Source organism: Corvus kubaryi, unplaced genomic scaffold (assembly GCF_017639235.1).
Source record: "Corvus kubaryi isolate FWS band 111438036 unplaced genomic scaffold, C.kubaryi_AGA036_p1.0 74, whole genome shotgun sequence".
Taxonomy (NCBI): domain Eukaryota; kingdom Metazoa; phylum Chordata; class Aves; order Passeriformes; family Corvidae; genus Corvus; species Corvus kubaryi.
The window spans coordinates 8,211,442-8,227,913 of record NW_024582061.1 but is presented as its reverse complement, the minus strand read 5'-3'; the positions used below and the strand labels follow the sequence as shown (position 1 = coordinate 8,227,913).

The following is a 16,472-nucleotide window of genomic DNA, read 5'->3' as shown; positions in this document are numbered from 1 at the left end:
TGGCTGCTGCCTTGTCTTTCCTGCCACTGGAGAAAAAAACACATTGCTGATTTTATGACAGAGACATCAACTTGAGAAAAACTCCAGTGGTGAGAAGTGCCCTTGACTCAATAAGCCAGGGGCTGCAGCGTAGTGTCCCAGGTGTCTCTGTGGCAAGCAAAAAGAGCAGAGCACAGCCACCATGTTCCTTGCAGAGTGACCCAGGGCTCCACTGAGCACTCTTAAATGCTGCAAACCAAAAGACAGCACAAACCAGGTCCTATCACCAGCGTAACTATTAAAAGGAACTAGCAGGCTTCTACCCCCTTCAGTCTCTGTCAAGAGTTATAGAACAGCTAGGGCTGGAAGGGACTTTAAAGATCACCTAGTTGAGGTAATTTGTCTCTCCACAGTATAGTTCAGGGAAGAATAACATTCAGTTTGGTTTCAGCATCATGCAGAAACCCAACCCTGCTTCCCCTTTCGAGGCATTTTTCCTTTACGATGTCTCCAGCAGAGGATGCTGTTGGAGCACAGGCTGGCAGGATTCAGTCCTGAAGAGCTGCTGGAAGCCAACTCACTTCTGTCCATATTTTGGTAACAGCGGAGAGTCAACAGGTGAACTTAGACTAGGCCACAGTGTAACACAGGGCTACAGACAATCGCATCAGAAAAATAAGGATAAATTTTCTTCTTCCAGTAAGCAAGGCAGAATCATGTGAATTTCTAAGTTAGAATAAGGGCAACAGATAGGCTTGCCTAAGTCAGTAATACTTCCTTTCAGCAATTAAAGCAAAGCTACAAACAAAAGCTCATAAAAGCAACAAAACTAATTATGGTACTGAGGCTCCAGGGGATGGAGGTTGCATATGGACTGGTGAGCACTGTTTACATTAAAGAAGAGCAATCAGACACAATAAATAATAAATGTTATTTGGATGTCCTTACTGGTGTTATACTACTGCAGGAATAAAAGGAATACTTACAAAAAAAAGACTCAGCTTGTTAAAGAGTCTTTCCACATGCACTTCACACAGCTTAGAGTCAATGATGTTTTCTAATTTCCTTCTGTGCAATATACCTAAATTGATCAAAGGAATATATTTCTACTATATAATTACTGGAACTCTCTGCTGTTGAATCTGGCAAGATGAAAAAAGTTAGCATAAGTATCTTATCCAGATACATACAGGGAATTTTTAAACTTGCTCCATAGCTTTTTATCACCAATCTCCAATTTTTGTGTATAGAGTAGATAACCAACCATCTGTTTTAACATGGCAATTCCAATGTTTCATAGAATTACTTAGCACTACTCCCCCCCAAATAATTTTTTTTCCAGGATCCCAGGTTTTGCAAGATTTCTACATGGGTAAAGTAGATCTAAACTCTTAGAATACAAGGACAACTATACTTTCATTTTACTTTAATGTACAATTGCATTACAGCAGTAGCATCTGGCACACAGCACTCAGCCTGCAGTGCTGTAAATGGAACAATGATGACTTCTTAGGGGAGGGGAAAAAAAAGATGCCATCAAGTTAACATGCACTTTTCAGAATTTTCATTTGCATTTTTAACCCCTTTGAGACCAGTCAAATCATACACTTCCAATGGAAGTACCTCACACATAAAAATAGCCAAAAGGCTTATTAGTCTAGTGGGGTTAATCAAGTTAGTTAGGTCTCATGTGCCTTGAAGAGACCCTGGTAAGACTGTTGAACACTGGCCCCTCTGCCATGAATTCTCATTGTACTGCTGCCTGCAGCATCTGCTCCCTCATTCTGGGATCACAGAAGAAGTGGAGTTTCCGGGGTAAGAGCTTCACCTCCACAGGCATAGCTTCATACTCCTCATTATCAATGCCAAAGGATCCCTCAGCGCCCTGTGTGCAGACAACAGTCAAACATCACACATCATTTCAGCAAGCCTGTAATGCTGATTTTACTAACAGACTACAGGTGAATACTTAGCTGAGTCTCAACCAAGATGCCTCTGTCTTCCAGCCCATTTGCTCTCCACAACAGGGAGACCTATCCTTCACTGCACAGAATGTGTTAAGAGTCTGGTGCATAAGATGTTACCTCACTTAGTTACTAATTAGTGATAATTAAACACTAGGAAGCTTTAATGACCCACATTGTTTATACTGAAGGATTCTTTGCTATTGAAACTACAATTATGTGCACTTAGATCTTGGGTCTGCCAGTGGTGACATAAACTAATCTGCAGAAATGCCTGTTAAGTAACTTCTATTAAATCCATGTTACAAACCCCTTTCAGTATTGTTTCACTATATTGATCTGAAACATGAGATGCAAAGTAATGTACTGCCCAGGAATTACTCAACAGTAGAATTTTCTCAAGTGTTTAATGCTGATAAAGTCACCATGTGATTAAAACCATTCATCAAAATGGCAGGCTGACTTTACGTAAAAACAACTTCAGTGACTGACTGCTTTGTATGCCCTTGACTCATGGGAGGGCTGTGCTACATGGATACTCAAACCAACTCCAAGGGAACTCAGACACCAGAACAGCACAGACTAGAGGAACTTTTACAAGTTCTAGTACAAAAGGTACAGCAAAGCAGTCCACCTCCATCAACATAAGCTGGTGAGACTCATCTGAGCTGCTCCCAGTTCCTTCACTGGAGCTGGGCCATGGAGTTGAACAGCACTGCCCTGTACCATGCACCCATGTTCCAAAGATCTCAGCAGCAGCTGCAGTATGAACAGCTCGTTTTATACCACAACCCTTACTTATGGCCCAGCTGTACTTAGCCCAGCACTGCAGAGTGTTCTTTCAGAATCACAAATCTGCCATGATCTGAATTCAGTGCAAGTATTAGGATGCCAGTTAATCATGACATCATAATTCATGATTTTCACTTGGTAGTGACAGATTTTTTTGCCTTTCAACACATTCTATTCTCCCTTAATATGGAATTATTTTGCCAAATGATAGATCACTTGAAGACAGAAATTATCTATGAGATTGATTTGATGTCCCTGTATAAACAAGAAAATGTCCTCCCAGGGCCACAATAACAGCTCAGAGGCAGGAAAAGATGAATCTAAATTACACAGGTGGGCACAGCTTTGTCTTCTTTCTCAGCTTCATCATTTCAAAGTTTTGAGGCATGTCCTTATACTGATCTCAGCTTCCTTGCCCTGTCTTACCCTCCTTTGTCTCCAATATTAATCTTCTTCTCTACAGCACAGTGCCTTCTAGGGCAAAATGTACACATCTTCAATGCTAAGGAGAAGAAGATCTGCATATCACAGAATCACAGAATGGGTACGTTGGAATCAACAGTGGATCATCTGGTCCAACCTCCCTGTTCAAGCAGGGTCATCCCAGAGCACATTGCACAGGATTGTGTCCAGATGGCTCTTAGGTATTTCCAGTGAGGGAGACTCCACAACCTCTCTGTGCAGTCTGTTCCAGTGCCTGATTATCTGCACAGTAAAGTTCTTCTTCCAGAAGTTCTTCCTCATGTTCAGGTGGAACTTCCTGTTCATATGCAATACACTCAAGTAAGAGACCCTTTAACCACCAGGACTGTCTTCATAAAAGATCTGCCACTATTTCCTGGCAGAACAAAGCTCCCCCTCAGGTTTACAGACCACCTGGGGAAGTGCAGTATGTCAGTCTTGGCAAGGGCCTCATTAACTGCACTATGGAACTGAGTGTCTCACCTGCAGTGTAATCAATCATCTCCCAGGTTTAGAGTAGGAATTTCTTCAAGTGCAGCATCAACAGGTACAAGAAACAAAGTGAAAGAGTTTTTCAGCTCTCTCAGCTTCTCACCTCTGGAAGTTGCAAGATGCATCTGCTGGCTTGGATGCACTGACTCCCTTCAGGGCACATATGTGGATCACGCATCTTTTGACTTCTGTCCAAACCAAAAGAGAGGTAAGGTAAGGACATGTTTCTCTCAGAAACAGCCTTCTTCAAGGATGACATTTTGTTGTGGTAAATCACTATGCATTTGGTAAACTTAGAGGTTACATAAATTATACAAATATTTGTGGGTTTAACTGTGAAAAAGTAGAAGAGTCCTTCCCTCTTCTGCTGCAGTCAATACATACCAGAATGCACCGACAGCCTCCAACCAGCTTCTGCTCTGAGGCTCACTGAATATATTTGAACATAGAGCACAGTTTTGTGCTCTTCACTTCCATGCTGAACTGTGAACTTCCTGCAGTGAATACCATCTCCTCACATCCCATGCACCTAAACTTACCAGCAACCTAAACAACCCTAAGCCAAAGAAAGATAGAATTATTTGAACCATTAAATTACTATCTCAAAACTAACAAAACCCCCATGTTTTCCATATCGACACCAATCAGCATGATTGGTCTTATCAGCTGCTTCTGTTATCACTCATGAAGAAACCCCCATCATTTTATCCATTCCAAGTAACATATCTGCTTTTGTCAGTTTCTCTCTTCTGGTGCCTGTGACATTCTTGTTTATGTACTGCACTTAGGTAAGTGCTGCTTCCTTTCCTACTCCTGCTGATGTCAAAAGGGAGCACATGGAAGGCAGTTTTCCAAGAAACTGCTTGGTGGTGCAAGTGCCACATGGTCTTTTTCAAGTTTTAGGCTGCTTTCCTGTCACTGGCTCAGCTAGTGTAACTTGTGTTACAAAACAGCAAGTTGCGATTCCTTTTCCCCACAAGTGCTGCTGCAGAGGGAGCACAAGCTCTGGGCTGTGCTGACCTTCCTCTGGCCTCCTGACTGACCACACACGTAACCTTTTGACTGGCAAAGGGTACACTGCACCCCAGGCAGAAACCTGTCAGCTTGGGCTCCTCTCCAGACACACAGCAACACACAAATAGCAAAGAGAACAGCACAGAATTACAGTGTTAATACACCATAACTCTCAAGCATGGCAGAATTATCACAGATGTTCCTCTGATGGGCAATGCCTGCTGTCCCCAAATGTCCATCTATCCTGTAGACTGATATGAAAGCAGAGTGTATTTCAGTATTGCCCAGGAGAAGAACTCACAAAAACATGTCAGAATCTCCCTGTATACCAAGTCTTCTATGCCCTGAGGAAGGCAAGCACCTCTTAAAGTCACAGAAAATCCCAGAGAAGGAACATGAGAAGAGAGAGTTGAAACAGGAGATGCTAATCAAAGACAAAATGAAGAAAAACTAAGGAAAGGGCAGGGAAGGACGGAAGCAATACTAACAGTGCAAGTTTGGTTTTAATCAAATATGTATACACTAAAAGATTGATGAGTGACTGTGAGGGAATTAAACATCCTCCAGCAATATAAATTATAAATCATTGATGGCATGCAATACTGTCAGTTTATACAGTGCTGTACAAACAAGCAGCAAGATTTCCCACCTAAAGTTTAACCTGCTTGGAGTTTAACATACAGGGTTCTAGATACTAGATATAAACAAGGCATACTCCGGGGAGCAAGCAGATTTTTTTGGTCAATGAAGGCACATGAAGCGCTCTCTATAGAGATGTAATTATGAGGTCAAGGTAAACTCAAAAAAGCCAAGACATGGAATTAAAGATCAATCAAAGGATAACACTGGTAGAAACAAGTAAGACACAACCCCACTTGCAGTATCATCCCTCTAGCAGTCCCGCATAAAAATATCGTAATTCATTTCCCTTCGACTCTGCTCCTCACTCAAGACCAGACAGCAATGTGAAACAGGAACAAGACCAGAAGTCTAACAGCAAGTTTCCATTGATTGTTGCATCCCACTCTATATGCTGAATCACAAAAATACAGGCAGAGAGAGAACCACAACACCTACAGCACATAACATACAACTGGAACCTAGTTTTCATCTCCAGAAGCTGCCAATGTGAAACGATTTAGAGTGAGGCCTCTAACAAAAACACCCCAGTTTGCTGTACTGTTGCTGATAACTGTACTCATGCCCCAGAGTGACAGCTCTCCACACGTACATATACACAATCTAAACTGGCTACCAGGATGTGGATTACTGATGCCACACTTTCTATGCCTGCTCTCCTTCCCTGCAGCACTTCTTAGTAAGCTCTCCATTGCAAACAACTCTTCTTCCCCACCTTATCTAAACATCGGCTCTACGGCTGCTGCAGATGCTCTTGTTCACGCAAATTTGATCCACAGCCAGAGGGCACTTTTATACACCTGGGATGACCTCCTCCTTTCTTTGAAATTCAACAGCAGCTACCCTCCAGCACACTGATGCATCTCCACACCTCCCCGGACACACACACTGCCTGAGCCTCTATGGTAGTTTCCTGCTGGATGCATGGTTTTCTCTGTGTGACCCATCAGTTCTCAGCAGCTCATGTCAGTGCCCTCTCCAATATAAAAAACCTTTTTATATCTGCACTGATAAGGTATTTCCCCTAAAAATCTTTCCAACCCCCCAAATTCTGGTATTTAAACTATGCACTAAAAAAGAAGAAAAAAGAAAGAGCTGTTTCACACATTTCCAAAGACAAACCCTGTTGTGCTAGGCAATGGGGGGGCCTCTGATAATGGGCTTGACTCAAAACCCAGCTGGCAAAGGCACAGTGGGATCTCTGAACACCCTGATTCAGCCTTGAGAAAACAGGGCACATTTTTTCTGCTGTGACTCCTCTCTGTACAACTAACCAGTCCCTCCCACTGCTCCCCCACCCCACACACCTCTCTTTGTCTTTCTTTGTTACCTACAGGATTTTTGGCACTATTTAATCACAAGAGCTTGTTTCTCTGAACTTTGCTTGAACAGCTCAAAGCTTCCAGTACTGCCTCTAATTAGCTCTCAACAGCAGGGCAATGCTAATGCTCCTCAGAGGCTTTTTCTGCACGACACTAACTGTAGTCAGAAAATGTACCACACTACTGCAGGAAGCATGTCCAGTCAACACAGGAGGTATTACTTACAGTGGGAATACACTTGAATATGCCTCCCTCAAGTCACACAAGCTCATCTAACTTTTTCTGCTAGCAAAGTCTTTGAGAACTCAGAACAGCATCTCCTTTGTCTCGCTCCTTTAGGAAACCAGATTCCTTTTGCTTCTAATAGGAAAACCACCTCCTCCTTTCCCTCTGTAGCCTTCAAAGCAAACAAATCAGTCCCAAGCAACCATGGTCCACATGCTCATGCAATTTAAAAGCAGTTGCAGGTGGTAACCCCACTTACAGTGTTTGCATAGGTCAGAAACTTCTATTCCCACTGAGGCTCCTGGGATGCTGAAACAAGGGGCCTGAGCTGCCATTGGTATTATAAACAAGTATCTTGCGGGAACTATTAGGGTGATGACAAGCAGGTAAAACTGCACTGAAATCCTCCCATTGTTTTCACTAGAGGGAGCTCGAAGACTGAGAAAACAGCAAATTAAAAGGTAATATGGAGAGGAGCTCCCTCGGATTTAGCAGGAAAATCTGTTGCTGATAAAACCTGCACTGAAGCCGCAATGTATTTATGAGTGGGACTGTAAGAAGGAGCCAGAAAAGGCAGCTCTGATTTGCATCTGGTGAGAGCAGGAGGAACAAGCACACTACAAGACAACACCACAAGCACAAAGGAAAGTGACTAACATTCACTTTCTTCACATGCTGCTTCCTCATTCCTGCAGTCTTCTTATTCCATGTACAAGCTGGACCGATACATTTGCTTAAAGTCCCTGTTTAAATTCACATCTTCCAAAGTTCTTCCAGCTCAGACGTAATTTCTCACAAGAGCTATTGAGACAAGGAAGCTCTTTCCTTAGGGCCAAGAACTCCCAGGTACCACTAGTACAAATACACCAGCTCTGTGACCCACCTCTCAACCCACTGAGCAGCTAGGGCTCAAAGATTCTGGGGTAAGTCTGCATGGCTGCCTATAGAACTCAGTTATGACAGTAATATCCAAGCAGTACTGACTTAGAGCAACAGGGGAAAAGATGAAAGGTATAGCAAACTCAGAAGCTAGGGAGAACTCCAGGTTCTGAATACCAACACTCCAGGTTCTGTAGTTCTGCCTTGTTTAGAGAAGCAGAAAATGAGTAAGAATTTTAAAGAACAAAATCATTAGCCCCCATGAAGCATTACTGACTGGTGTGCTTTGCAGTCCTCTGCTTCTGAATTTTGCAGCACAGCATGAGAGGAAACCAGTACACTTTTCTGAGATTCTGTCCCCTTTTCACAGCATTCCCATACTCACCCTCTGTGAACAAACTCCCCTTTGCTGATACTCTCTGCTTCAATGCAAATGTCCATGAAGTCCTCAGTGCGCTGTGCAAAAAAGGATTCAGAAATCAAGCAGTTAACATTTGAAAATGCCACACCCAGGATACTGCAATATGTTCACACAACGGCCAGTCCTTTGTCCCACAAAAGGAGGCGGAAGATGCATTTCTGCATTTCATGCTTTATTCAAATCTCAACTTGAGATCTGAATTCGAAATTATAGACAGTATTTTCCCATTAATGAATATTCAATAAATACCACAAGAAGCAAAATAATGAGTCACACATTTGGCTTCTTGTTACGTTTAAAGACAATAGCAGATCTCTTAGGTTTACTAATTTAATTTCTATTCAATGGGTCTTTCATGAATTTCAGCAATAGTACGATGATACAACATTTGGCCACCAAGCACCACAGTAAGAGCATTTTAAACAATACAAATTGGAAATCAAAGTGTCCTTGGTAACAATCCTTTAAACTCCTTACTTAGCTTCTTTCCTATTTACAGCCTGACCTTAAACTGAGTATACAGTAAAGCTTTTTCTGGGAAAGCAACTTTGATTAAGATGCAACTTATTTTTTCATTTATTTTAATATTTCTGTCCTGGCAAAAGTCCTAGTGCAGATGCAATCAAAATGACGAAAGTAAAAATAAATGCATCTATTAGTGTAACTTGGTCTATTCCTTTGCTGTTCTGCAGATGTAGTCTTGGCACTGCTTGTGCTGCACCTGTATGGCTTTATCAGCTTCTCTTCAATGGGGCAGCCTAGGCACGAATCTGAGGTGAGATTCGAGACAGGAGTGGCTGGCAGCAGTCAGCAGATACAGCCTGGTATCAATTCCAGAGAGTTGCTATTCAGCTTTGAGGGCTACAGGGACAATGGTTACAAGAGAGGGACTTTAGAGCAGTAGTAAGGGTCCACACTTGTAGAAAAAAAGATGCAGCATCAAGATACTTCCAACTCTATAACAGGAAAGTACAACTGGTCTAACATGAACTTGTCCATTTTTCTAGGCTGTGCAAGAGACCTGAGAACCCTACATCACTTCTTTTTTTTCCAAACCAATATTAAAGTGCATCTTGAAGGCCTGAAGGAGACAAAACCAACAACAAAGGAAGGGCATAAGGGCTAGTTTGTGGCAATCAAGATACTTTTTCAGTTCTCGGCAGGTCTGTTATTACTTTATATCACTGACTCCAATCCAGTTCAGTAACCAAATCTCTTGTGTTTGAGTGCCATCTAGAAACCACTAAAAAAACCCCAAAATACTAGTCTCTGTCTAGCTTCTACCATTACTAGGACACTGACAGTCCAAATCATAAACCACAACAAAGAAGAAACTGAAGTTCATGTGGTACATTCTAAGGAGAAAACAGGAGAACATTTTAAAAACTATACTCTCCTGTTTGGGTTTTTTTGGTCTGATCCTACAAAATAACACATCAATATCACTCAAGTTTTCATGTTCTTAAAGACCCTGAATTCTAAGGAAGAAATATGTTGCAGTGAGTTCAACACTTCCTGTTAACCTGGGTATAGTGGCAAGAGTTTCCTGAAGCCATGAGGAGGAAACGAAGGGAAGCTCACAAGTATAGGATCATTGTGTTTGCATTTTCCAGTAAAATTAAAGACTGACATACATCCAAATAGCTTTCCCAGAAGTAAAATTGCACCAAAACACAGGCATAAGCCAGAGACAGGTTCTAAAACAATGAATGAACAGCATGAACATGCTGAGAAGGTTATGACAAGAACAGTTCCTTTGCTGCCTTGCTTCTATTCTTCCACAGCCACTTGCATTTCCTTTCCTTCAAATCAGTGTAGCCCCTGTCTTTTCCCTAGTACCAATTATTTTTAACTCCACTCTGAAAGTCTAAAAAAAGAGAGAAAAATCAAAAATTCCAGCCAGACATTCTTTCAGGCTCAGCTTCCTTCTGGCAGCAGTTGATGAAACAGAATCACTCTCATATAGGTGAAAAGGAAAAGGAATGCTTCTTGGTGCTTAGTTTACTGACAGGCAATCCTAAAGCTTCTGTTTGGCTACTGAAACCTTGCTGTACAAATTCTTTCTGATCCCACTGCATCCCAGTTTTACATTGGTCTCCAGTGCTTTTACACTGGCTCCGAAACTTGCCCATTCCTGGATTCAATCATGGACCTCTTCTTACATGAGGTAGTAAATGTTATTTATATAGACACAAGAATGGGAGTTTAGCAAGAAAGGAAAACTCTGAGCAGGCAGCATTTGGAATCCATTTATGTTATGGTCTTACTGTTAGATCAAGCTGCCTGTTCCGAGTTGCAATGGAAAGCTCAATAGTGGATAGCTTCAGTTCTTCCCAGTCCTCTGGAGCTACCTCCTGGGGGAATTCTGCATATCAGGAAGAGAAGATACCAATCATTAAGTGGAATTTAATTACACAGATCACTACGAAGCATGACGTCAGACAGAAAAATCAGTCAGAGCCATTTTGGCCACTAGTTTTGTTTCTTTAAAATGTCAAAATCTTAAAAAGGGAAAAGGGAGCTTGGGAGTACTGAGGAAAAGAAAAAGATACCATCAGCATTTACACAGTAGCAGAAAAGACTGTCAAGCACAGTACATCACAGCTCTGTGAGTCCTTATGTCCAGGGAGTAACAGATCTCCTCGGCTGGTTACAGGAACACTTAGAAAACCCATTAAATGCTGCTGCAAAAAAACCAGGAATCCAGTGTTCAGAATGCTGTGGTAACATGTATTTTCTACAGGAGGAAGCTCGATAGTTCAGTTCTCATATCCAGGTCACTTGGTTCATGCTCCTGCATGAATCACCTCTGCTAGCCAAGGAGGAACGAGGTCTTTGTACCAGACTATGCAAAATACCCACTCTCTTTCCTCCTGTGGCCTGCCACGTGCACTGCCCAGACAACAGCCCCACCCAAGAGAGGCTCAGAGAATGCAAAGTTTATGGTACAGAAAGAATTTAATGCACCCAGAGAAATTTAGGGCTTCTGCATGGCCCAAATTTTACTGTTCTATTTAAAGTAACATTTGTTGCTCTGTGTCAGCAACTCTCCCCACCCTGGAAAGCAAAGGCTGCTCCTCTCTCCCCAGCTCACTAAGAAGCCATTCTGCTGGAAGAAGATTTCAAGAAGCTCACCCAGAAGTGCCAAGTAACCTCTATGGATGCCTCCACAGCAGTGGCAACTGTGAGTCCAGAGAATACCCTGGTCTCTTTACAAATGAGTATTTGTTTATGAGACCACAAACTGGCAGGACCACTCTGTTCCATTTCTGACAGATACCACCATAACTATCTTGACAAAAATCACAGTTTAAATAAAGGAAAAAAGTAAACAAACACATAAATAATAGTAATAAAAAAGAGAGCAGTAAAGTAGACATGCCCTCCACACAACACACCCCTGGACCTATCAGAGGAGTAGAGCCTGTCTGTGAGTTCATGCCAGAACACACCCAGCCCACCTTTGGGAGATGACCAGTACGATCGAAGCCGTCTGTAAAGCCTCACATACAAAGGAGGTCTGGATGGTTTCTCATCTGGCTCTTCTGGAGGTCTCTCAGTTGGACCCAGGTACATGAGAGCAGCTTGATGTTTCTGAGGCCACTCCTTGGATTTACAGGGAAAGGAAATACAGATGATAAAAGGGCATTTTGTTTAGCACTTACCTGTTTATTCTGTTTAGTCCTGTAGCCTTTTTATTGTGTACTCACACACAGTCCTGCAGAGCTACCCAGACCCCCCCGCTGCCTCGGCCTACTTTATTGGCTCTCCAGTCTCCAGATTCATGGGTGAGATGACATTTCTGCAGTTTCAAAAAGATTACCCACAGTTCCCAAATCCACTAATCTAATCCTTCCCTGCACAGAAGTGAAGGCATTTTCCCCTCTGTGAACACAGGGTGAAAGGATGTTTTCTTTGCTGCTGATGTGTGGCAGGGTGACACAGCTGCTTCTGGCTGGAGGGAACAACCCAAACCAGCAAGGTCAACATTAATGTCTGAAAGCACAGTTGGTTTCTGTATGGCACAAATGCAACCTCAAAGAGCAACTGCTCAGCAGGATCCAGTGCAAACAGACAAAGACTACAGTGCTGTGTGCAGCCAAGGGGCACTAAAACCTGACAGGCCTTTGCTCTCCAGCAACTCAAACAATCCAGACCTGGCCTGATAGTCAGGTGCTTATAAACAGCAACACAACAGGTCTCAAGGCAAGTCACATGAGCTCCACAAAGCACCTTAGGGAAAAAAAAAAAAAAAGAAAAAGAAAAGTACTAACACATTATTCTTGGTGATATTTCAGATTCCAGTCCCAGGGCTACAGAAGAACCTTAGCTTTTGAAATATCTCCAGATGCTGACAAAGTTTATTTCCTGTCACTGTTTTGAAAATAATTTCCAAAATGCTCCAAACACAGGACTTAGGGAGGGAATAATTTCATTGGCTTTTCAATCTATATACGAAAACAACACAGCCAAGAGCCCACATGAACTCAATACCATTATTTTTCTGTGTATAAAACTTGAGAAGTAGTTTTGGATCATGTAGCATAGGTTGTTAAGCTAATTCACCTCACACCTCTGAGAACAAGGAAAGATTTCACTCTCATACTTACATACTAAGCAGGACAAACAGAGGTTGTATCAGTAGGGCAGTACACAAACAATAAATATTAATGATTAAATGGAAAAGCAGCAATGCTGTGGTAATTTAAGGCTGTGTATTTTAGAAGAGAGGATAACACTCATAACAATGCCCCTACCAATATCAGAAGTGAGCTCTTTCCAATTACACTTTTTCAGCTACAGGCCATCCTGTTTCAAAAGACACCCACAGTAAAACCAGAAAATATGAAGTATGCAACAGCAAACACCAGCCAGGAAGCGATTAAGCTCAACAGGCTGGAGCCACTTCTTGTAGAAATTAACGAAATGCTAACATACGAGGCACATAAAAGCAATGAATACCACCATCAGGGGAGATCAGGTAGAAACTTTTCTATCTAAATAGCTGAAGAAGTGGGCACTTCTCTTTAACCTTCAGCAGGTTAAACAGATCTTTTTAATGTACAATTAATGGCTCACCAGAGAAATCCACTACCACCACCCCCAAATGAGCCTAAGGACTCAAAGGAAGCGAGAAAGGAGTTGGACAGAAATGAAGAATAGGTTTCTACCTAGAATGCCAGCACACAGAAGCTTAACCTCAGATTTTCTGGGGATGGGGGGGAAAACTCACCCCAACTTTCCTGGATACCTTACTATTAAGCCCTCCTTTACAGCAGTTTGCTATAAGGGAAGCATTGGCACTGTCACAGACAGCATGGCTAGACTGCACTATTTGATCTACTGCACCAGCTCCTGGGTATTTCCACTGCCTTTCATGAGGTTCCTTATATGTTCAGAGAACAGGAAAACCACGTGAATGAAAATGCCTTACCTTTCATGCAGGTCAAATTTTAATCTTTCCAGGATCACTTTTAAGCAACAGGAAAGTTTAAGGCAAGATAAAAGCTATTCACCTTCATGTTCATTTTACTACACAAGGAAGCCTGATTATCAATGTGCATGAGCAGTCTAATTATAGATCCTTCTGCCAGATGAATAAATCAGAGTGAAATGTTATTACAAAGACTGTTGAAAAAAGGTGGTTGAGCACTTTAGCACTTCACCACCACTGCTGCTCACCAGTTTCACAGGGGGTTATTGGCTTCCCCTGGTGATCTTGCAGCAATAGATCCCCAGTAAAGGAAATTTTTAAAAAAAGTATTTCTCTTCCCCTTCCTTTCTTCAGAAGTCTATCAACTGGTAGGCTTTTTAACAAGTTGAGTTTCACTCCCATTTTATATTGTTACCAGAATCCTTCACAAAAGCTTGCAGACAGATTATACAAAACAAAGTCAGCCTGTTCATTTCCCAAACAAAAACACTTTCCTCACAATAAATACTTACCTTAAATGTGCTGAAAAAGTGAGCTGCTTTGGTTTTCAGAGGCCCAAGGTACCAGTACCTGAAAAAGAACAGAAACAGAACTTCTAAGATATCCTGGAGTCAGTATTAGGAAAGGGGGAAACTTTGCATGAAGTCAAAGCACACAGGCTTGTTTGCCACTGAGTTAGTGCTCCCTGACAACCTTTAGCTTTTTGATACTGTCAAATAGTTTCTACACATCACCAGCAGCCTAGCAGTGACATCCTTATCCTGAGTTACACACCACCAAAATGCAGTGTATAATCTTCACTACAGGCAGCAGGACATCTACTATCAGAATTTTACCTAGTTACAGGAGACAACTGGGGATGTGGTCTAACAGCTGGTGGTGTGCATCTCCACAATATGCAATACAGCGTTTCCAAAGGAGGGAAGAAACAAACAAAAAATCAAAAGCTTCAGCGACAAAAGAACCAGCAAACATTCATTAGTCCCAAAGGATTCTCACATCAAAATCAGGGTTTTACAAAATAAAAATCCTGCCAGCCACACAGCACTGTACAGAATCTAAAGACGTGACTGCATTTAGGCAGGCCTGGCACACATTTTGATCACCATCTTTCACCAAAGAGGGTCAACAAAGCACATTAAACAGCACCAGCTCAAGAGTACTGCAGATCTAAGGATATCATTAACCATTAAGGCATGCAACTGTCCCACCACTCCCCTCGAGCCATGAAATTGTCCGTAAAATAGTAACATGATACAGCACCGGGTCTCCAGCAGCACAATGCTTAGCAGAGGGATAGTCAAGCACATTTCTGCAACTGTGTCTTACAGCTTAACTCCCTTTGAGTTCTTTTCAGTTTAAGATCAGCTGCACTAGAACACACCAAATGTTTTTAGTCCAATAACCCATCTCTCACAGGGAGCAAAAGTGGATGAAGTGGGAAAGTATAAAAACAGGACAAGCACATGTGGATCTTGTTCCAAGCAGACTCTGAGCACCTGTTCATTTGTTGCTGAAGTGCTTTCCAAGCTGGATATGTTTCTCTGCATTCAAAAGCATTTATAGAAGGAAGCAAGGCTTGAGGATGTTCGTGTGCCTCACGTACAAAAGTGCTGTCATGCCTCCAGCACTGAGCCCAAAGGACTCTTGCAAAACGGAAGTGCTGCAGGGAAAGATGTGAAGGCTGACACCAGGAGAAAACCAGGGCATAGGCAGGAAGCCCAGTAGGAGTGTAGAGCAGAGAGAAGTGCACTTCCTTGAACTGGGGGCTGCAATTAGCAGGAGAGCCTGCAGCACAGCCAAGTCAGCACCTACACAGCCTACTAAGAATGTCCCTGGCTTCCCAGGGACAAACAACGTGACCATTTACTGCATCTCTCCCATCCCACATCACTTCTCAAACCTACTCAAATACTTTCCAAACAGACTCCAAAGGTCTGCTACCTCTTCCTTCCTGACACAGATAGCTCATTCACAAAGTACATGGTATTTCCTTACAGCTGCATTTCCTCCATAAGAGCTTGGGAGGTGAGCAGCTTTGGCCCTGCTGCTCCTCCAGCAGATAATGCTTGTCATTTGATACACAGACAGTGACATGTTAAATGTCCATTTGGAGAAAGCCCAATAATTATGAGTTTAACATTCAGAGAACAGTCATCAGATAGCACAGTCCACGCCATTTCTGGCAGGAACTGAAGGACATCTCTACTGCATCTGATGTCCCTTGTTGGAATTGAGTTTCAGAGTCCGCATGCAGCTTTTCATTGGCAGATGATGAAAAACAATGGCCAATTACTTTACTTAGACTTTACTCAAGGGAGAGATTTTCCCATCACAATCTGAATAAAGTTCCAGAAGCAGATACCACAAGGCAAGAAGAAAAGAAATACATAAAGGAATAGGTCAGCACCAAATAATTGTTTATTTCAAATTACAGAAATTCTGATACATCTTGCACTCCCATGTGTGTAATGCAAGACCTAGCAAGAGTGGGTGCCTCTGCCTGTCAGATGCCTACACCCAAAAAAAGACTTACTTGAGAGAGGGGGATGTGTCTTTTTAGGCAACAGATGCTAAAAAAGGTACGGTTTCAAAAAACAGTGTCTTCTTACTTGCTAACTTTAACTCCTGCATCTCTGTAAGATCCCCATCTTAAACCAGAGACTGCAAACACAGGCTGTTCCTTTTCTCCCTGTAAAGAAAAAGAAACATTGCAAAATTGCTTTCTCTTACCTTGTTTCCAACTTTATTTTCTGAAGTTGGAAAAATAGCATTTCTACATAAAAACTGATTTGTGATTAATCCCAAAAGGGAAATTTAACAGAAGAGGTATGACAAACAGCTAACAG

The 16,472-nt window shown here is 42.2% G+C and overlaps 1 protein-coding gene across 2 annotated transcripts in view; it reads right to left on the bottom strand.

Annotated features, from left to right (window-relative positions):
• Positions 1–1,388: 1,388 nt before the first annotated feature.
• The window catches only part of AGK (acylglycerol kinase), a 36,985-nt gene continuing 21,901 nt past the window's right edge, over positions 1,389–16,472 (bottom strand). For both annotated transcript variants that reach the window (XM_042050371.1, XM_042050370.1), the window contains 7 exons: positions 16,236–16,315; positions 14,136–14,193; positions 11,651–11,795; positions 10,457–10,554; positions 8,154–8,224; positions 3,793–3,877; positions 1,389–1,864 (listed from right to left, as the gene is read on the bottom strand). In XM_042050371.1, the coding sequence (XP_041906305.1) occupies positions 1,727–1,864; positions 3,793–3,877; positions 8,154–8,224; positions 10,457–10,554; positions 11,651–11,795; positions 14,136–14,193; positions 16,236–16,315 (675 nt within the window). In that variant the 3' untranslated portion in view covers positions 1,389–1,726. The remainder of the gene's footprint in view (positions 1,865–3,792; positions 3,878–8,153; positions 8,225–10,456; positions 10,555–11,650; positions 11,796–14,135; positions 14,194–16,235; positions 16,316–16,472) is intronic.